Source organism: Lissotriton helveticus, chromosome 11 (genome assembly GCF_964261635.1).
Source record: "Lissotriton helveticus chromosome 11, aLisHel1.1, whole genome shotgun sequence".
Taxonomy (NCBI): Eukaryota; Metazoa; Chordata; class Amphibia; order Caudata; family Salamandridae; genus Lissotriton; species Lissotriton helveticus.
In genome coordinates this window covers 936158377-936180143 of record NC_136072.1, presented here as the reverse complement: position 1 = coordinate 936180143, position 21767 = coordinate 936158377, and the positions used below count along the sequence as shown (strand labels likewise).

The 21767-nt window shown below is 44.9% G+C and overlaps 1 protein-coding gene across 4 annotated transcripts in view; it reads left to right on the top strand.

Moving 5' to 3' along the window:
- Positions 1-21767, top strand: part of SMTN (smoothelin) — a 1119422-nt gene that overhangs the window by 783169 nt on the left and 314486 nt on the right. For all 4 annotated transcript variants that reach the window (XM_078667269.1, XM_078667270.1, XM_078667267.1 and 1 more), the window contains exons 12-14: positions 11573-11722; positions 12451-12526; positions 13478-13651. In XM_078667269.1, the coding sequence (XP_078523395.1) occupies positions 11573-11722; positions 12451-12526; positions 13478-13651 (400 nt within the window). The remainder of the gene's footprint in view (positions 1-11572; positions 11723-12450; positions 12527-13477; positions 13652-21767) is intronic.

Below are 21767 nucleotides of genomic sequence, written 5' to 3'. Positions count from 1 at the left end.
AGCGGTAAAGCACCAGGGCGGCGGCGTCTCAGGACGGAGAGTATCCGGCGGACAGGAGGAAGAGATGGGAAGCAGACGGCGAGGAGCAGCTAGGAGACCCGCGGTAGCAACGGACCCACGCTTCGCCCAGCCACTCCCCCGGAGGGGCGTGGCTAACAGAGGTACGGGGTCGGGTTACGGGGTGGTTGAGGTTAGGAAAGGGAGGACCCGCTGTCCCTTAGGATAACTTACCCCCTGCACTCACCTCACGGAGCAAAACGGCCTGGTAGCACGGTGTATCCCTCACCCCCTTCCCTGTTGCTGTCTGTAGGAATTGACGGGATACTAAGACCTCCTCTGTTTTCTTGTTTCCCCCCTTCGGTGGAGTCTGGGCAAGACGGAGCCCGAAGAGCCTGGGAGACGGAGTCCGATCCGGCGGCGAGAGCAGGACGGCACCCGAAAGACAAGGAGGGAGAGGAGCAGGTCACCCCGTCCTGTACGCGCTCGTACTACTTGTACCGACAGACTGTTCCACTCAATAAAACCATCTTTGAATCCTACCAAGACTCGTCTATTGCCTATTCCCACCGAACCGGCCACAATATGTCACCTTGTGTCTTAGTGGTTTACTATATCAAATCTCAAGGACTGCAGTAGTGACGTTTTAAAACAAGGGGTGAATGTGTGGTGGTGGAGGAGAGAGGTGGGGGGTTGGGGGAAAAGAGGGCAGTGAGTACATCAGCAAGGCGTAATAAAATTACATGACATTGCATATCTCATAATCACAAGTGACTGTATAATTCCTCATCTTGGTTCATGCCATACGGAAATTTAGTACCAGCCAGGAGGATAAAGCGTGACTCCCGCTTGCGGAGTGAAGCAATGCGGTGTCCTCCTCTGGGGTTGGGGTTAACCATGTGTAAACCAAAGAATCTGGCTTTGGTCCAGTCTGCTTCTTGTTCCCTTGCAAAGTGTCTAGCTGTGCTGCAGCTGTTGTCTCTATTCGTAATAGCGTGTCAGTGCTCTAGAATGCGCTTTTTAACTGCAAAGGTGGTAGACCCTATGTACCAAAGGCCACAGACAATGGCGTATACGACAAACTCTGTGTTACAGTTGATCAGTTTTGGTATCTGCCATTTGGTTTTGGTTCTCTCAAGGGTAATGTCAGTGACATTGCTACTATGCTTGCAGGCCTTGCAGTTTCCGCATTTGCGGAACCCCTTGGTTTGTTGCAGCCCGTTGCTCTTGTTGCTTTGGAAATTACTTTGTACCAGAATATCCCTGAGCGATGTATTCCTCTCATATGTGATGGATGGTGTGACTCATATTGTGTTGCGCAGAATAGGGTCTTGCCTAAGGATATCTCATCTGTTCTTGAGGATGTTACAGATCTGGTTTGACTGACTGCAGAATTTGGTGATAAATCTGGTGGGTTGTGTGTCAATGGTTTGCTGTTTACTGTTTGTGGTTCTACTTCCTTCCGGAACTTCCTCTCTGCATTTGGTTTCTACTCTGGTTTCAGCTTGGTGTATGGCCCTTTTGGAGTATCCTCTCTCTTTAAACCTACGTTTCATGTCCTGTTTGGTTTGTGTATAGGATTCTTCAGAGCTACAGTTGCGTTTGGCTCTGAGAAATTCACTATATGGTATACCCCATCTAAAGCTAGGAGGGTGCGCAGTGGTTGAATGAAGAATGGAGTTCCCTGCCGTTTTTTTTGCAGAAAAGATTGGTGCTTATTCTCCCTTTTTCTACAGTGAGCCTCAAGTCCAGAATATCAATTGATGTTTGGCTGTAGTGGCTGGTGAATCTCAGGTTAAAATCATTACAATTTAAACAGTCAATGAACATATTAAGGTCACTTTCAGATCCTTTCCATACAAAAAAGAGATGAATCCAATTAAACAAAAATGGATCCTTCTGAGATATATATATATATATATATATATATATATATATATATATATATATATATATATATATATATATATATATATATACTCAGATGGCTCTATGTTTTTTAATATATATATATATATATATTCACTGAAAAAACCATAGGTTATAGACCATATATAGTTAGGAATTAGCATTTACAAAACCTTGAAAATTCACTGAAAAAACCATAGGTTATAGACCATATATAGTTAGGAATTAGCATTTAGAAAACCTTATTTTACTCACACAAAACCATTGAAATTCCATATATAGTTAGTTGCACTAACTATATATCGCGCACCCGCAATCCACTGCTGATGATGTCACATATTACATCATTCATGACATGGTCAGTGACATCACTGATGACATCACTGATGACATCTCAAATGACATCACTGATGACATCACTGATGACATCACTGATGACAACATCCAGTGACTGTATGTTTCTGTAAAGTTAAAATGTGTCTTACATATTGAAGAATGAGTGCAAGTATAAGTGTCTGGACAAAGGATTTAGTAGGTGCATGACTGAATGTATGAGTGAGTGATTAAATGTGTCTCACTGAGTGCATGGGTTAGTGACTAAACTGTCTTAATTTGTGCATCATTATGTCTGTTGTTCTGTAAACTGCTGCATGTGTTGATCAGTAGCTATATGATTAACTATATGGGTTACTGATTGATTGTCCAAGTATTTGTATGGGAGACTGAGTGTGTGTGTGGCTGGCTGGGAGGTGTGTGACTCTGTGCAGATCAATGTGTACTTGTATCAATGATTGTATAAGAAGGTAAGTGTGTGTTAGTATATGTTTGAAAATGTAAGGTGCTCTATGTTTAACTGTATAGACAAGAAAATGGAAGTGTCATTGATTCTTTACAGGACTGACTAGGTGTGTGAGTAACTCCATGGATGAGTGGCAGACTGTGAGTGTCTGTATAGGTGTATGAGTGCATATGATAGTGTTGTAAAGATGAGTGATTGTGTGTATGAATGATTGTATGGGTGAATGAGTGAATGTGTGTGTAGACATAGGAATCAGTGAGTGCGTATGTAGTAACTAGTATTGGTGTGTCAATGGTTTCAAAAATTATACTCTGTATTTAACACTGGGTGAAACAGAGGTTATATTAAAATGTGAGGAGATGCATTGTATTGTCACATGAATGATATCATCAGTGATGTGGTCATTGATGTCAAATGAGATGTCATCAGTGATGTCATCAGTGATGTCATTTGAGATGTCATCAGTGATGTCATCAGTGATGTCACTGACCATGTCATGAATGATGTAATATGTGACATCATCAGCAGTGGATTGCGGGTGCGCGATATATAGTTACTGCAACTAACTATATATGGAATTTCAATGGTTTTGTGTGAGTAAAATAAGGTTTTGTAAATGCTAATTCCTAACTATATATGGTCTATAACCTATGGTTTTTTCAGTGAATTTCATTGGTTTTTTAACAGCTAATATCTGTAGCTGTAATATGTATTCTTCTTTAAATCCAAAAATATATTTTATATGTTTATTAATAATTTTTTTTTTTAATATTTTTTTTTCTTCGTTCCCGCTTCGCGAATCGGGTAGCTTCCCGTTAGCTGACCTTGATGCCGCGAAATAGACCGCAAGCCGGTAAACGTTTCTTTACCGCAACTGCCGCGTTAGAAAACAACATCGTGACGCCTCCCGTCCGCATGACGTTTCACGTTGTCGCGTGATACGTCATATGACGTGCTACGTCAGCGAACTGGTACGCTTACCGAGTCGCAAAGCACAGGTTTCTGGAAGCAAAGCGGGAGGCCCTGCAAAGCGCTTAACGTAAACACAGCAGGTCATGTGACTTGGTAATAACACTTTTCATTGGTTCATTTCACTTTTGGTTTCCTAATGATGTAAGACTAGGTCATATAATCTAAAATGAACACTTTTCATTGGTTGAGAACTCTTGTTTTTCCCAAATGATGAAAATCCCTCCTTCTTTCCTCACTCTGACTTTCATCATTGTGAGAGAAAGACCCTTTGTTACCAGTGAGCAATGGCTTCTTTAGTAGCTTCAGCTGGTGCTTCCCCACCACCTCCACCACCTCCAAGGAAGAGTGGACCACCTGCTCAAGTTATAATTCAGCAAGAAGAGGAAGAAGAAGAACAGGACGACGAGCACGAAGAGAGGCACTTTTTGCCTGAGGAGCCCAGGACGTCTCACCGGAAAGAAAACTTCATTTGGCAATTTTTTAAAATTCCCAAAGGTCAGAAAAAAGTAAATGCAAGATACGTAACTTGCCTTATATGTCAAGATAGACTGTCCAGAGGGACCGACAAAAAATACAGTTTCGGAAACTACACAATGCATCGCCATATGACTAGGTGGCATCCTAACAACTACAGTGCTGCACAGTTTCGTAACGACCTAGATAATCTCCCTATTATGGCCAGAAGATCTGTTGTACCGGAAGTAACGGGACCAGAGGGCAGGGAGATGGTGCCAAATATTCAAACGAGATTTCATGAAGTAAAACAAATCTGCGTACATTGCAGTGATTCATTTGCTACGGAGAAAGAAGCATCACTCTGATCAACAGAGCTATTGACTATCATATGCAAGTTTGTACGAAACGCCCCAAATAATAAATACTTTTTTTTTGTTTTGTTGCTCCTGTTGAGCCCTTTACAATGAATCGTTTTCATTGCCCCCTGCAAGAAAAACCCCCAAAAATATAAAACTGTTCAGAAAAATTCAAAACAAGTAAAAAAAAATTCAGAAAAATAATAAAAAAAATATAAAACAACAAAAACAATAAAAAATAAGTTCTTTTCAGAACTACCTCCCCGTTATTAAAAAATTGGTACAATATTTGGAACTGTGCCAACCTCTATTTCTCGTAGTACGCTTCCCAGTTCGCTCGCCGGTACGCGAACCGGAAGCGAACCAAAAACAGTAAGTATAAGGGAAGGAAACAGACACTTATGTTAAAAGAAAGACAGCTATAGGGGAGTAAACTAGAGATACTATTACCCGTAATCCACTGCTGATGATGTCACATATTACATCATTCATGACATGCTCAGTGACATCATCAGCAGAGGATTGCGGTTTTTTTGGCAACGTGCCTTATCCACGGTTTAATAACGCTGCCTTTTGCTTTATATAAGTTTTCAAATTGTATGAAATATATACCAATAGGTCGTTATGAACCTTTAGGTAGTGCTTTTCTTCATGAGGTCTGGTCGCTTCCATACACATACAGATGTTTCAAAGATGATCAAGAAGTTTATCTGAATGGAGAGGAATGCACTGAGACGCCAGATCATTCACTAATGTGTAGGCACATACAGTTACACGGTTCATGCAACAAACACCGACCAAATATGGCTTGCGTGTTGCAAGGCACGCCAGTTCCTGCTATCATCCCCACGTTCAAGTTGTTGGAAAATGGTAGTTATTTGATGCTCAATAATGAAGATTGTTCTGGGTTAATTAAAAGTATTCCTTTTATCGTAACAGTAAGTGAACGGGTTATTTGCTGCAAAAATGTTCTATTTCCTCCCACACATGAACATAGGGAGTTTTCAATCTGGCCACAAATACCAACCTTGGGAGCAGATTTCAACGGCATGGCAAGAATAAGAGCTCTTTTGTCTCAGAGAGAGGTGGCCTTGAGTTCGGCCCGTGAAACTTTCGTGCTTCACATAGCGAACACCCGTACAGAGGTGCAGACCCTTTTCAATACTGATTCGCCTTTGCATTTCAGCAAGATGGTTCGGACTATCTTTAACGCGTCCTCCACAAAGGCCCTGGCGCACTTTTTTAAAGTTGTTACCAGTGGTCTCGTGACTTCATTTGAGAAAATCTTTGGAGTCATCCCTGCTTTCTTTCATTCTATTTTCTCCACTGTGCTTCGTGGATTGCCATTTTTACTTGCATTACCAGCGGACGCTCTTGTGCTTTTTTACATTTTTAAATATGGATGTCCCTCCTGTGCAAGCTCCCGCCCTGCAGCTGCTGACACTGTTCCGCAATCGCATGCTAGACTATTATGGCACAATGCCGTTGGCGATATTAAACACGGCATATGGATTATCTTTTCGATTCTCCTACTTCACCTGTGTCCAGCCTGTATTTCACTGCCTGACCTGTGATTTCGATTGGGCCATTGATTTGTGTCTCTGCGGACCGGTTTCTCCTGACGTCGACTTTAATCAGCTGATGACTCCTATCATTACTCACGAGTTGGTTTGTCCTCGCGAAAGGATTATGGCTGTGGCATTGATGCATGGACTAATTGGTCCCTGGAATTTACTGGCGGCAACACAATCTTTCTTGGAACAGAGCTTTCTTGAAAACCCACCGAGCTGTCCTCTGATGGTGATAGAGGATCCGGTGCTGGGAGAGCACGTATGTTCTTTTCCGCTTTTAAATTGGATGGCTGAACTCTTTTCGGATGAAGACGGTGACTTCCTATTGGAGGCTGTTGCAGCTTATTTTGCATACACAGTTATGTCATAGACCTTTTTCATGTTTGATATGCTGAGTACTAGCATTTCATTGACAATTCATTGACTTATTTGTCAAGTTTTTATTATTTAGCTTGCCTATTGGCTTAAGACTCGATAAAGTACTTGGCTGTTTTATTTTTCTTTAGCATTAAATTTTCCTAGTTTTTAATGTTTTACCTTGCGGACCGTCCACATATAATGTTGCAATCTGCTCTCATGAGATGGCACTTCTATTATCTTATTCAGTTCGTTTCCGGATCATGTGGAGGTGTCATCTAGGTCCTGGATATCTTTACACCGTGTTAAGTTAGCATGGGCTCATTACCGGTTTAAACGCCATTTTTCCTTTTTTGCAACTTCTGCACACGACACTTAGTTGTTGCTTTAGCTTTCAACCTAGTAGTTCATCGTGGTTTACATGAGAATAATATGTTATTGCTCTACTATCTGCTTTGCTTGTTAAACTAGATCTGTACAGCGAGTGCTGAAGTTTCAAGAACAACACGATACAGAATTGTTATGAGGTCTGATCTGCACGACTTCATACTCATAACATAAGTGCAGCTTCTGCCAATTCTGGGCATGAGGCGGGTTTTATATTGCTTTGCCGAACACACATACACAACGCTTGATGCGGTTCACATGAAGAGAGAGCTGGTGTATGCTGATGTGATTCCTTCAAATCTAAGACACTAAAGTATGGGCACGCCCTAAACCAACACAAACAGACCTTCTTAGCAAATAATATAATATGTGTATTAGGGAGGGTGAGATATAAGCAGCCGCGGGCCGTGGAGGGAGTTACGGTGGGGCAGGGAGGCGGGGAGGGGGAGGGGCACCCTGCCCCTCCCCCTCCCCGCCTCCCTGCCCCACCGTAACTCCCTCCACGGCCCGTGGCTGCTTATAAGTGTTGATAACTCTTATTCATTTACAGCATGTTAACATACTGTCACCATTCGCTTTTTATGTACTAGTAACTATGCTGGTAATTTTGCTACTGATAATATGTGTACTTGTATTATCTAAGATACTACGCCTGAGAAGACGGCATTAGTAAATAAACATTTCAAATACACATGTGTTCTTCTTAACTCCATGTTCTGGTTTCTAAGAAATATATAACGACCGGCTGTTCATGAGTTCCACGTATCCTGAGGTACTATAAGTTCATATTCTGGATTGTCTAAACATTGAGAGTTTGTTATATCCAATGTGACACTGTACCTAGCTTGCTAAGGGGTTTTTGATTACTAAGGTGAGTTTTGGGGCACCCTAATTCGCCGAGGTTCCAATCCTCTGTCCACAGTTCTGTGTGAGAACAGAAACCCTGCGACAGGGGCACCCCCGACCCTTGCTGGAGCTTCATCACACTTGCGATACAACTCCAGCAATGCGCCACCTTTACGGCACAGATACATCACGCATCTGTGCTGTTTTTGCCCCATGATGCGCCGCATTGTAAATGCAGCACACCATAGGTGACGGAACAGCGGCACAGAATGACTAACACATCCCTGGTGATGCGCCAGTCATCATAAATCTATCCCTATACTTCTTATCTTGTTCGAGATGAACCGCCATATGTATCATCAAAGTTTTTTGCATTTCCTAAATAGCGAACTTTAAGGAATAAATAGCGATTCTTTACCATTCCTAGTTTGCGATGAGCTATTTGCTAATTACAAATTACCCATTCATTTCCTTCATTTCCATAGGGCGGTTGGACTCACTTTTAGCTCGAACGGCTGAATGGATTTCCACGAAACTTGGCAAAATTGTAGGGACTGGTAGCCCGATGTGCCTTTGCTATGTCTCAAGATATATGCTCCAGTGGTTTTTACGAAAATTAACTTTGAAAAATATATATTGGGCTACATTGGCCTATATATATGTTGGAGCCCAAATGTAGCCCAATGTAGCCCAATGTAGCCCAATGTAGCCCAATGAAGCCCAATGAAGCCCAATGTAGCCCAATGTAGCCCAAAGATGGCCGCCAGAGACAAAAAAAACAAATGTAGCCCAAATATCAGCCAGATGTAGCCCAACTATAGCCCAGTGACAGAATGACCAATCAGCTTCGCAAACCTCCGTTACGATATATATCTTTTTTTGAACGTTAATTTCTCAAAATCCACTGGAGCACATATATTGAGACCTAGCAAAGGCACATCGGGCTACCAGTCCCTAATATTTTACCAAGTTTCGTGCAAATCCATTCAGCCGTTCGATTATTATTATTATTTTTTTTTTTTGCCCCGCGGGGCCCTTTTAAAACCTCCACATCAAACCTAGGGGGTCAGCGAGGATCTACTATGCCCCCTTATGGTCATTTGCCCCTTCGCTTTGGCCTCCTCTTGTCTCTCGATCCTACCGAGAGACAAGATGGCGGCCGCTACGGACTGTTTGGAATGTTTACAGACGCCGGAGAACCAATCAGCTTCGCTTCACAAAGCTCCGTTGCGCGAAAAGTCCGCGAACCGGAGCGCTTCCCGGTCCGCTGTTACAGATATATATCTTTTTTTGAACGTTAATTTCTCAAAATCCACTGAAGCACATATATTGAGACCTACAAAAGGCACATCGGGCTACCAGTCCCTACAATTTTGCCAAGTTTCGTGCAAATCCATTCAGCCGTTCGGGCTAAAAGTGAGGCCAACCGCCCTATGGAAAACTCAATGTTAAAAACACGTTTTGGGACCCCCCTTTTTTCTCGACCCCCCCCTGGACGAACCCCCCCCCCAATTTTCAGGGGCTGCTCAGAAACAAAATGTGCCATTTTCCTGAAAATTTCAGCCAATTCCGTCCACAAACGCCAAAGTTATTAGACATAGAATTTTCAAAAATCCCATAGAGAAAAAATCCTAACTATATATACCTACTGGCGACCGCCAGTAGGTAATATATATTAGTGTAATGTGCTATTTAACACCATTGCAGAGTGTGAGGATGGGGGCTTGACTCCTGAGAGGAGAAATCTCAAGTAGGTCATGATGCCCTTGCCCTCTCTCGCTTATTGCTCAGCATATTTTCATGTGAATTAATCTTAACAAAAAGTATTTAACCGGGATACAAGAGGTTACATTTGTGCAGTCAGGTAAAGTCACATTGAAAACATTGTGTGACTATTAGCAGAGTTGGTTCCCTGTGTAATGTTACTGTTACATTCAATCAGTAAACAGGGTTTTTCTGATGTCAGTCTTATTATTGTTTTAATTTGGCCTGTTCATTGTATTAATAGATATGTAGTTTGTTTTTTAGTAAAGTGCTTGAAATAACCTTTATTTTCACTGCCATGGCGTATGTACATATGCAACATAGCAAGGTAGTTGTGTGGCCAAAGGCTATTAGGTGTTACAAGGAACTAATATTGTGTGTACATACAACTGGGAACATTCCTTCTCATGTAGAGGGCACCATCACTGGCCTTTACCAGTGCTGCATATCACTCAGGGGTTTCCACCTTGTAGTGGATGATCACTTCCACCTGGTTCATATTGTCATGTTCAGTGGAAGGGTTGTGAAAGCCCTGGTAATTGAAGGCCCTTCATCAATTGTACGTGTTATATCATCAAATTAAAGAGGTCAAGCAACCACTCCCTCCTTGAGAATGAGTTTTAATGTCAAATCTCACTTGTTTACTTTCACTTCAGATGGTTACTCCTTGAAGTGGAACCTAGTTTCTCCCCCTGGTTGTAACCTCTGATGAAGAATCAGCCTAAATAGGCTGAACTGTCACTGGTCTACTCTTTCTTTGCAATATGTTCTAGCTTCCGCTCACTGGAGAACAGCAATGATGCTTTTGAAGAGTATACTCCATGGTGGACCAGTGTGTTATTTTGTACCAGATATTTCAGGATTGCATGAGGGAAGATGGTTAAGAGGTGGAATTTATTACTGCTATGGCAGTTCATCCCAGGACTTGAGTGTATTCGCAACAGCACAGAGGCAACCTAGGGTTTCAGGGAGACAATGTGGGTCATATACATTTGATCAAATTGCTATCCTTCAACACTTGATGATATTTTATAGATATACTTCATGACTCACTATCAAGTGAGGTGGGTAATGTCTTTGGAAGGCCTGTGTATCAGCACTTTCTTATTCAGCTTATATTTAAGTGCTTTACCAGCTTACCTTTCAAAAGTGTTGTGGTTCATTGTATTCAGATCTCACAATCTGTTACTGCTTGCAAGTGAGTTTACAACAACATTTGAATAGGCTAAGGGAATATGCATGAAAATGAATTAATATAAACTAATATAAACTAAAGTAATTTCCACTGGTAATAGCTCAAATCAACAGGACCATTTGATATTGTTTGGATTTATATGAATGCGTCCCATCTGCTTAATGAAGAATTTGTTTGTCTTGTTAAGAATTGAAAATAATCCCACTCACTACTTTGAGTGTTGCCTGTAAAGAGAGGGAGGTAGCAGAATGCTGCTCTCAGCGTACAGGTGGCTGGACTTAGTAAACAAACCCCTGAAGCCATCCTACAGGATCTCATTTGTCTTGTAGTGACCACCGAGATCCATGAAAATAGTAAATAAATTCCCAAAGTTACCCTTGCAATTTGTGTAGGGCAACACCATAGTGATACGGTAGGCACCATACGTAACAGTAAAGGTTCTGTGGTACCAACTATGACTGCCTTTGCTTTATCATGATTCTTAACCAATAAAATATCAAAGCAGTTCTAGGCTGCTGGGCTACCACAGCTAAAGAATGTGAATGATTTGTGTAAACGGCAACTTGAACAACATCGCAAAATGTATGTGGTTCAGTAAATACTTTAGGCACTTTCATAGTTTACAAAAAAGGAAAAAGAATATGATTGAAGGTCACAGGGGTGTGATAATTAAACCTATGTTCTTGTTAGCTTATGCAGATAACTGGACAATTTTATCTGTACACAAGTAGTACAATGCATTTTTATAAAGTAAATAATTCTGTTCAGCATTTATTGTCTACTTGTAAATTACTTATTTTAAGGAAGTGTCATTTTGTTGTATATTTAAAAGGTCTGGTAAGACCAACAAATAGTCATTTTACTTGACAAAACCTTTGTAATGTTTCTAGTATGGAGTACAAAGACGTTGTGCTGCCTGTTAAATGCAGATGTTCCTTTCAGTGATGCATATACCTTCTTTTAGGTGGAGACCGAGAAGCCTGAACAGCAAAAGCCTGCTGAGCTGTTACCAAATGGCATGGTCAAAGCTCAGGAGGATGAGCCAGAGAATAGAAGCAAGCTCAATGCTGAGGATCTGAGTAGGATAGAGGAGGAAGAAGTACTGGATAAGATGGTATGATACACTGTGTCTGTGTTTTTGACTCGTACATAAATCACAAGTTTCTGAGGGCTGTGTGCTTCTTTACTAATTTCTCGGGGCAAACTGTACTTAGGCAGGGTACTACTGTCACTGTGAAAGGCATACATATCACTGGTGCAGAAAGTGTCCAGTGGCATGCAGTACCCTTGGAACGATGATTACTATTATATTTACTACCTAACCAATGGTCAGAGGACTCATTATCCTTGTTTGCAGTAGAGCCTTTGCCAGTAGTCACTGGACCACATTGATACTGTTACAAGAACACTGGTGACCACTGTGCCCAGTTTGAGTGGGTGGTAAAGGATAAGGAGTACTGGTGCCTTATGCACCACTGAGAAGAACAACGTAGACTTATTTTGCTGTTCAAAGAGGATGTAGTCTAGCATTTCAGGTTATATTTCCCATGTTGGAGAGAGGCCAAAAAACGATTTAGATACAGTTTAATCACGGTCTGTAATGGCAAGCGAGAAGATAATTTTGAATGGAATATGGAGCAGAGCAATCATCAGTGACTGAAATTAATCAAAGTTTTCAAACCATCACGTTTTCTTTTCTCACTGTGTGTGCTACACCACACAGGAAGAGAAATGTAACACAGCTCCAATAATTTCAATGTATAGACCTAACTGTTGTTTAACTATAACTAGGCACTTGTCCCCTTACATACTGTATTTGATCGTTCTTTTGCTTTTCCGCAGCTGGATAAAACAACAGATTTTGAAGAGAGGCGACTAATTAGATCAGCAATGAGAGAACTGCGGCAGAAGAAGAGAGGTATCGCGTCACTGTTTGTGGTAGAGGAAAAAGTCAAGACTGGATCGGGACATGCTTCTGGTGTTGCTGCAGTAAAGCAGCACCATTAGGGCTAGCCTGGTATTTTGTGTCCTGTTTTGAGAAAAAATAATTCCCATAATTTCTGGAACGTTAGAACCAACCTCCCATGTTGTGCTGTGGCCATGCCTAGCTTCAAATACATGTATAGTCTAGCTCTTAGAAGATTGGGCATTCATCATTCTGTATACAACAGATGTTTATGTTGCCTATCAGAATTTTAACTTGTTGTACGGTAAATTGAGACATTTCCATGCCTAGTTTCAGTGAATGATACTATGCGAACCAAAATGTTGTATGTGTTTAAGCTGTTTCTAAGGGATGGGGGCTTCCTTGTTTTTCTTTGATGTGCTGCTGTGATATGAGACATTGCTGGTGTGTCCTGTCTCTTTATTTATAAAGTGTTATATAAAGTATATCCTGGAACAAAGCTCACCCCATTGTGTTGTGATGAAGTGACGTCCTGTGTCACGGGGCCACAGTGATCCCTGTGCTGCTGAGAAACAATGATCTATTACTGTCAAGTTTTTCCAATATTCCTGTTAGCAGGTGATCTTGGTGCTGATGTAGCTAAGTGTTCCCTGGGCAGCGTGAAATCACTGCTCTGTTTCTGCTTATAAGAGTGATTGATCTCATAGCTGATGGGAACATTTTGTTTTGGATGTACGATCAAACAATCCTCAGAATTGCGTGAAAGCTTGTGAACCCTATACTCCTTAAAAAAGAGGGGTCTCATTTTGGAATACAGTACATTTTTAGTTTCTACTGTCACTGATCCATGGTGCTCAAAGTTTGGCCATGTTTATTTGCAGTCTTCCTATATATGATGGCTTGATTAAATGTTTGCTGACACCCCTGTGTCTAATTTACATTGTTTTATTGTTTATGGTGTAGATCAGCGTGAGAAAGAGCGAGACCAGCGTTTGCAAGAGTTAAAATCAAAAAGCAAAGATGAAAGAACTGCCAAAGGGGCTCGCTGCATGGAGGCAACAATGAGCCAGAGTGAAAAATCGGCAGATGGTTCATCGATCAGTACCCTCACCAAAACACAAAGACTTGTCCAGTCTAGTAAGAGCTCATTACGCTTTTGCCAACTGTCTTTGCACATAGTATGCATACTCTAGTGAATCTCTGCTTGGGTATGAAATACCTTTAAGTGTAACTGGTTGCCCTTTGCTGCTTTTCTTTCAGTTTCCTAGCTCTAGGGAGGAATCCAAATCTTACTAAAGACATTTGTAGTGTAGAAGAAGTATCTGACTCATGATATGCTAATCATAAAAAGAAACTTGTGTGTTTGTAGGTGGGTGGGGTTCCAGCTGACGCTGAATTACCAAGTCATCCATGTACATTCATCTAGTTCTCAAATACAAAAGCAGGGGAGGCACCTTTTCGGTCAATAATTGGAAGCACAATTAAAATGAGCCTCAAAAGATTGGTACAATATTGTTATAATTTTGATCAGCTGTTCGGACCTTTAGTTTGCTTGACAAACAGCCACTCTACAAAATAATACCCTTCTTCTAATAGTAGCCATAGGTTGCAGCAGTATGAGTGCTTGACTCCTGGACTAGTGAGTTCATCTAAAACATGCAATCTGAAAGAGACACTTTAGTGATAGATTCCTTACTTTAAAATATCCCCAGGCGTCAGATTGGATCCGGAAAGTTTTGCTTAGCAGTACCCCTGCGCGTCAGTAGGTGGCGTCCTGTGGCTCTGCGTCCGTCACTGGCGTCTTAAGCGCCGAGATGACGTCACAGAGAGTACTTAGGCGCCACCATGCGCGCTAACGTCAGTTCTTTCTTTTTCCGCGCCAGCAAGTGCAGATTCGGATTGAGCACGTACCTTAGTCACTTTTTGACTACTCTTTTGAGACTTGTGTCTCCCCCCCCCCTTTTTTTCTCCTGGTGCACGATGGGATGCCCGGCTTTAAGTCTTGTGGGTCTTGCCGCCTTAATATGTTGGTGGCGGACCCCCACAATGTGCGCCTCTACTACCTGGAGCCAGATCACGACTCCCGGGACTGTCGAGCCATGGCCCTGTAAGCCTTGAGGGAGCGGCGGCGGAAATTGCTGGATGTTCGGCATTCGTCACACCGCCGCTCGGGGTCCAGGGGTCGTTCCCGCGACCGCTTTAGGGACCAGAGCCTTCGCTCCTCGGACTCCCAAGTCTTCGCCTTCAGATTCCGGTAAGCAACGCCAAAAAAAAAGCCGAAGAAGCGTGTTCGCTCTCCAACGTCCCACCGTCGGACGAGGGGGAGCCCCTGCGGCTCCTCTGGAGCCTGGGAGTCCTGCGGCCTACTCGCCATACCCGGGTCCGTCGGCGACTCCCGAACAGATGCAAGCGCTGCCATGGACCGCCTTTTTAGGCCCCGGGATTCCGCCGGTGCGCCTTCGGGCCCTGCGGTCCAGTGTCCAGATCCTGCTGGCCCAGCGGCTCCGCCACCAGCCCCGGCGTCACAGGATCCTACGCCGCTTGCTCTGGCCCCTGCGCCACAGGGTGCAGCGCTGCTGGCTCCAGCCCCGCCCTCGGCTCCACCCCTGGCGCCGCACTGGGTGCTGTTTATTCCACCCCTGCCCCGGTTCCTGGACCATTTTGTTCCGGCCTGGGATCCGAATTGGGAAGCTGCTCCGGCCCTGCTCCGGCTCTGCCGCCGCGACTGGCTCCCTCTATGCCAGAGGCAGACGACGACTGGGACGGGTCCGAGGACCCTCTTGCCCGACAATGTGACTCTGAGCAAGATTGGGTGGACGACCTGGAAGACGCGGGCGAACTCGATGTTTCTTCTGACCCGGGGTTTGCCTCTCCTCCACCTACTACGGAGGAAGGTGCTTCTTACACCGTGGTGCTACGTCGGACTGCGGAGGCTTTAAATCTCGACCTCTCTACATTGGCCCTCAATACTAAAAGAGGTACTCCAGACGGCGTCTGCATCGTCTGAGCCGCTGCTCCCATTCAATGAGGCCCTTACCAAAGTCCTCCTGGGCACTTGATTGCGGCCGGCCACAGGGGAGCCGGTGGATAAAAACGTCACCAGGCGTCGTCGCCCAGCACCTGGTGATCCCGCCTTCCTGACCACTCACCCTACGCTGGAGAGCCTGGTCATTCAGGCCTCGACGTCGCAGAGTGCCTTTCCCACAACTCTGCCGGATAAGGACTCTAAAAGGCTGGAACAATTTGGTAAGAGGTTGTTCTCCTCGGCCAGCTTGGGGCTGCGGTCGGTTAACACCGCCTGCTTGTTGGGCCGTTACTCCCACGCAGTGTGGTATTCCTTTGCTCAGTTCTTGCCGCAGTGTTCTGAGGAGGCCATCAGGTGTGGGTTGGACACCGCTGATTCGTTGGGGAGGGCGATTTCTGCGACTGTGGCGTTGCGGCACCACACCTGGTTGCGTTCGACTGGGTTCTCACCCGATGTCCAGGGCTTGCTCATGACACCTTTTGCTTCAATTGGAGTCCCTTGTTTTGATGAAATAATTTGTTTGATTTTTTTCAGATTGGCACCTATGCAAATATAGACTGGGGTGACCCTGTAACCCCCAGGTGCTTTACTCTTGGGACTACCATTGTATTGTGCTCTCATTACAAATGAAGTGGAGGCACTGATCCGAATTAGGATATATATATATATATTTTTTATATATATTTTGTGTTTGGGGTACATAGATACGTGATACTATAAATGTGATGTATATTTGTATATATGTATATGTGATAATTTGTAGATAGACTGTCGGTTGTTGTGCTTTCCTTGATGTTTGCTCATATGTGTGTTGATGAATCTTATATGCAATTTTTTCATGTTTAGTTTCTGTTTCACAAGATAATTAATTGTTTCTTGTTTGAAAATTAAATTTGGATCAATCCCTTCGGTACCCTTTGTTGCTATTTTTTCATCTTAGGATGTCTCCTGCTCAGGTATGGGAGGGTTAAGTGGGCAGAACCCCTGACCATTTTTTTGCTAGTCAGGGCTTGCTCATGGACATGCCCTTTGATGGCTCCCGCCTCTTTGGCGATAAGGCCAACAGTGCACTGGAGCGCTTTAAGGACTCACGGGCTACGGCCAAATCCTTCTACAAAGAGCCATGCTACTCCTGGGTTTCGTTCCTTTCGTGGCCACGGGAGAGGCACCCAGGCTCGCTCCTCCAACAAGCCTGTGCAGAACCAGCCTCAGCGTGGCCGTGGCTCCCGCAGGGGCGGGTCTGGAAACCAGCGGGCGGGTCAGTCTACCTCTACCCCTGTTGTTTCCACCTCCAAGCCTTCCTAATCCAAGCTTCAGGGAGCACCTCATGCCGGTGGGTGGGAGGGTCAACCACCACCTCCACCACTGGCATGAAATTACATCGGACAGGTGAGTGCTGCAGATTGTCTGCAAGGGTTACTCCCTTCTCTTTCAGTCCTCCCCCCCAGCCATGCCGCCTCGGTGTCATAGAATGTCGGGGGATCATTTAGTTCTTCTCCAACAGGAGGTCATGGCCCTCTTGGCCAAGGGGGCCGTTGAGCACGTTCCTGTGCAGGAATAGGGAGTGGTTGTTATTCCCACTACTTCCTGGTCCCCAAGAAGGACAAAGGGGGCCTGCACCCCATCTTGAACCTCCGGGACATCAATCGCTTCCTCCGGAAGGAGAAATTCAAAATGCTGACTCTGGCTCAGGTCCTGGCTACCCTCGACCCTGGAATCTGGATGGTAGCGTTGGACTTGCAGGACGCTTATTTTCACATCCCCGTCCTGCCGGCCCACCGGCGTTACCTGCGGTTCATGGTGGTCCAAGAGTATTTTCAGTTTACTGTGCTCCCCTTCGGCCTTACCAGCGCCCCTCGGGTGTTCACGAATGTGATGGCGGTGGTCGCGGCTCAGGCAGTTATCAACCACCTTCATACTACGCCCGACCTCCTGCAGTTGCTGGGGTTCTCCATCAAGTGCCATCCGGGATATTCAGGCTATGCTTTCGATCTTTCGGCCTCTATCCTGGGTTTCAGTCAGGATGAACCTATGGCTCCTGGGCCTGATGGCCTCCTGCATCCTGCTGGTGACACATGCCAGATGGCATATGCGGGCTCTGCAGTGGGACCTGAAGTTCCAGTGGGCGCAGCATTAGGGCAACCTGTCGGATCATGTCCAGATCTCGGAGGGCACTGCTCAGCAATTGCAGTGGTGGCTCACGAATCACGATTGGGTCAATGGCAGATCCCTCTCCCACCGGAACACACAGTGGTGACGGATACGTCCCTCCTGGGATGGGGAGGCCACTTGGGAGAGGCGGAGATCAGAGGCCTCTGGTCTCTGGCGGAGTCCCGGCTCCATATCAACCTTTAGGAACTGCGGGCGATCCGGCTTGCACTGAAAGAATTCCTTCCCTCTGTCCGGGGCAGTTTAGTGCAGGTGTTCACGGACAACACCACTGCCATGTGGTATTGCAACAAACAGGGCGGGGTGGGGTCCTGGACCCTATGTCAGGAGGCCAGGGCGCATGAACTCAGCCGCTGGTACTTGATGGATCACGAATGGCATCTGAACTCGGACGTGGCACAAGGTCTCTTTCAGCAGTGGGGAGAGCCTTGGTTAGATCTATTCGTCATCGAAGAGAACGCGGAATGTTGTCAATTCTGCGCGTTGTAATTCCCAAGGCAGCACTCGCTCAGCGATGCTTTTCATCACGAGTGGAGTTGCGGTCTGTTGTACACCTTTCCGCCTATACCACTTCTGCCCAGAATGCTGAAGTAGATCAGGCGCAACCGGGCCCAAGTCATCCTTGTGGCCCCGGATTGGGCACGAAGATACTGGTATTCCAAGCTGCTCAGCATGGCGATCGATCCTCCGAACTGATTGCCTCTTTGGGAGGATCTTCTGACACAGCAGCAGGGGATGGTTCTTCACCCGAACCTGTCCAGCCTCCACCTCCATGCGTGGAGATTGAGCAGTTGACAACTTTCGATCTTTCTCCCGAAGTCTGTGATGTCATTCTGGCAGCCAGGCGTTCCTCTACAAAAACGGTATACACCTCCAGGTGGAACATGTTTGTGGCATGGTGGACGGCGAAGGCTGTGGATCCCCTTTCTGCCCCTCTTTCCGAGGTTCTTTTGTTCCTTCTTTCTTTAGCCCAGCAGGGCTCTGCTCTGGGCACTATCAAAGGTTATCTTTCGGCCATTTCCGCCTTTCTACGGCTTCCTGATCAGCCTTCTCTTTTTAAGTCCCCGGTTGTGAACCATTTTCTAAAAGGCATAGGCACACGTTCCCTCCGGTGCCGTTTATCATACCTCAGTGAGACTTAAACCTTGTCCATTTTGTGAACTGATTACTCGGGTTAAGGTCGCCCTAGTTTTATGCACCAATGGTCAGTATCTTGCATGGCTCAGCGTTCCTGGCGCGGAAAGTCGTGTACAGAACTGACGTCAGCATGCATCGGTGGCGCCTAAGTTTGCTCCGTGACGCCATCTCGTCGCTTACGACGCAAGTAACGGACGCGGAGCAGCAGGACGCCACCTACTGACACGCAGGGGTACTGCTGAGCAAACCTTTCCAGATCCAGACTGACGCCTGGGGATATTCTAAGGTAAGGAATCTATCACTAACTAATGTCTCTTACAGATATATCGTTACACAAGTAGTAACTTGTGCGTTAATTGATTGCTTGTATTTTAAAGAGCATACAAATCCTTTGTCCAGTTTTTAAATGCCATGTAGTTTTAGTAATAATAGACAGTAGGCACATTATTAGAATGAAAAGTTTTGATATTAAGAAGGCTTTAGCATAATGTATTACTACAGTTCAAAAGAACTAATCTTCTAAATACAGTCTATATTAGAGTTATCTTTCTTTCTAAGGTTTATTATCGTTTTGATGCTATGGACGAATATTTAATGTTGGGTTTAAGTAAAAGTAAACCTGAATTAATCTTCTGGCTATTTCAAATTGTTTTCTTTGAACAAGATGGTTTTGTTATTTTTACATGAGAAGAGCCATTTTTCTTAGAATGAACGTTCTCATAATAGCAGCGCACTGTACACTTTTCTTTCCCTAGTAATGTCCATGTTAAGCTGCTTTTATCTATTAGGAAAATGTATTTAATTTTAGCGATTTGTAAATGGATTTTACTCACTAAGAAATTATTTGTTTTATATGTAATTGTGCAATACTTTATATTTATATAAGATGTATTCTTGGAAATAACTAAATTAATTTGCACACGAGGACTACACAACATGACCTGCGTGTATAAATCCTGGCTTGCTTTAGCTTTGATTACATTTCCTTGTACCTCAGTGTCTCCAGAAGAGGAAACAACGGTTCCTATCGGAATCTGTTGGTTGCATAATCATCAAATTACTTTGAGTAAAAACTAAGGTGGACGGAACTCACTCTGTGGAATTCTGCTGAGTTACATGAAACTGCGAGATTCCGCAGAGCTCCCCCAATGAGTAGAAATCAGCACATCGCCCTGCTTGCGCTGATTTCTAGGGCAGAGAGCATGTTCTGCACTGCAAAATCAGCACCAAACAGCACATCAAAGGGCACTGTTTCCTTGCTGCTGCTCAAGTAGATTTTCTACTCGAGCAGCTGCTTTCTCACCGCGACCACCCATAACCACCGCATTAGGAAGAACTCGCCGGGTGCACTCCTAGCGCCTGAAAATCACGCTAGGGGATGCCAATTCACGCTTGCCAACTTACCATTGGAGAGTCGCGTGCAAGAAAACACTCCGCCACACAGTGGTTGGCGGAATTTGGCCGGAACTCTGCGTTAAAAGCGTAACACAGAGTGGCCAAAACTTTGCCGACAGGGTGGAATTTATCGCCCACCCATAATAAAAACAATCAATGAACATAGTTTCTGAGACTAGAATATCTTTTTTTAAATTAATATACAGAAAAAAAAAAATAAGTGACCATAGGCATAAGGTCAGTAATGTGTATAAGCAACAGACATAGGACCCGGATCCCCCAGCATGCTCCCCGGTCCGTCCTGATAACCTGACAACCCACATTAGAATCATCAAACAGAGATTTGCGTGGGTGTAAAATGGCCATGTTTAATATTTGACATTTCATAAACATGACAAGGCATTTCAAATTCATTATTTACAGTTATCAACACAATTTTATTATTGACTTTCCAGATCTTCTTCCTCAAGATTCTAATCCTCCAGCACTAAGGGGCCTTCCAGCTCGCATCTTCCATGCAGTGCATCCACGCAAGGTGCAACCCACCTGCGCACATGAGGAGTGGGCCCCCAAACCTCTGATCCTTGTCCGCCCTCTCCAGGGGCCCACCACCAGGCTGACCAGGGACCCAGGAGGCTCGTAACCTGTCGCCCTAGCCTCCCCAGCCGGGGCCATATTTTACCGCGGAGAGCTTACCGTCTCCCCCTCGGTGCTGGCCTAGGGAGTACGCAAGGCGGACTCCCGTCCATTCCGTCGGTCAATTTTACTGTTCCAAGGTCTTTCTACCGCCACAAAGGTGACCCGGGCCCACAGGTCCGTCACCTTCCCCAACTGCGCTCTGAATGAAAGACCACAATTCTCTAATCCAAGTATCCGTACCAATGTTCGATAACTGCACTCCATCCTTGTGATACATCACCTCACCGGAAAAACCATTCGGTGTGGAATGTGATGCATGCGGCCCTTCGCTGAGCACAACCCGGTCCATTCCCCCTTGAGCCGCCTCACCGAGACATTCCAGGCTCTTGGCCGCGCTCCAGGGCCCTCCACCCTGCGTGGTATCATGCCTGACTATGCAATTTCTGCCAAGGGAAAGACCCATCACAGCCAGGCAACTCAGGTAGCAGCGCCTCTTTGACCGCCAGGGAAGAGTGCCCCCAGTACCCCTACCACCTTGGCAGGGCACCCTAATGAACAGGAGAGAATAGGAAAAGTCAGGCACAGTCATGACCAAATTGCAAGCATCATTTAACAGCCACCCAGGCTGGATATGAAGGCAAAACCAGCCGACCACCAGTATCCCATTTTCCTCACAGTGTCAGATGATGGGCCTGCCGTTGCCGCTAAAGCTGCCCCCAATTCTAAAAGAATCAACTGAGGCCGTCGGTTCTTTAGTGCAAAATGTTTTTGGCCCCAACAAATGGAGCACCTGCTGCAGTACAGTTCTACCAGTAGGGCACTCAGGACCCTCCGACGGTAGGGGCTAGCTTGTGTAACTCAAGCATAAGAAATGCACTGCTACAATCG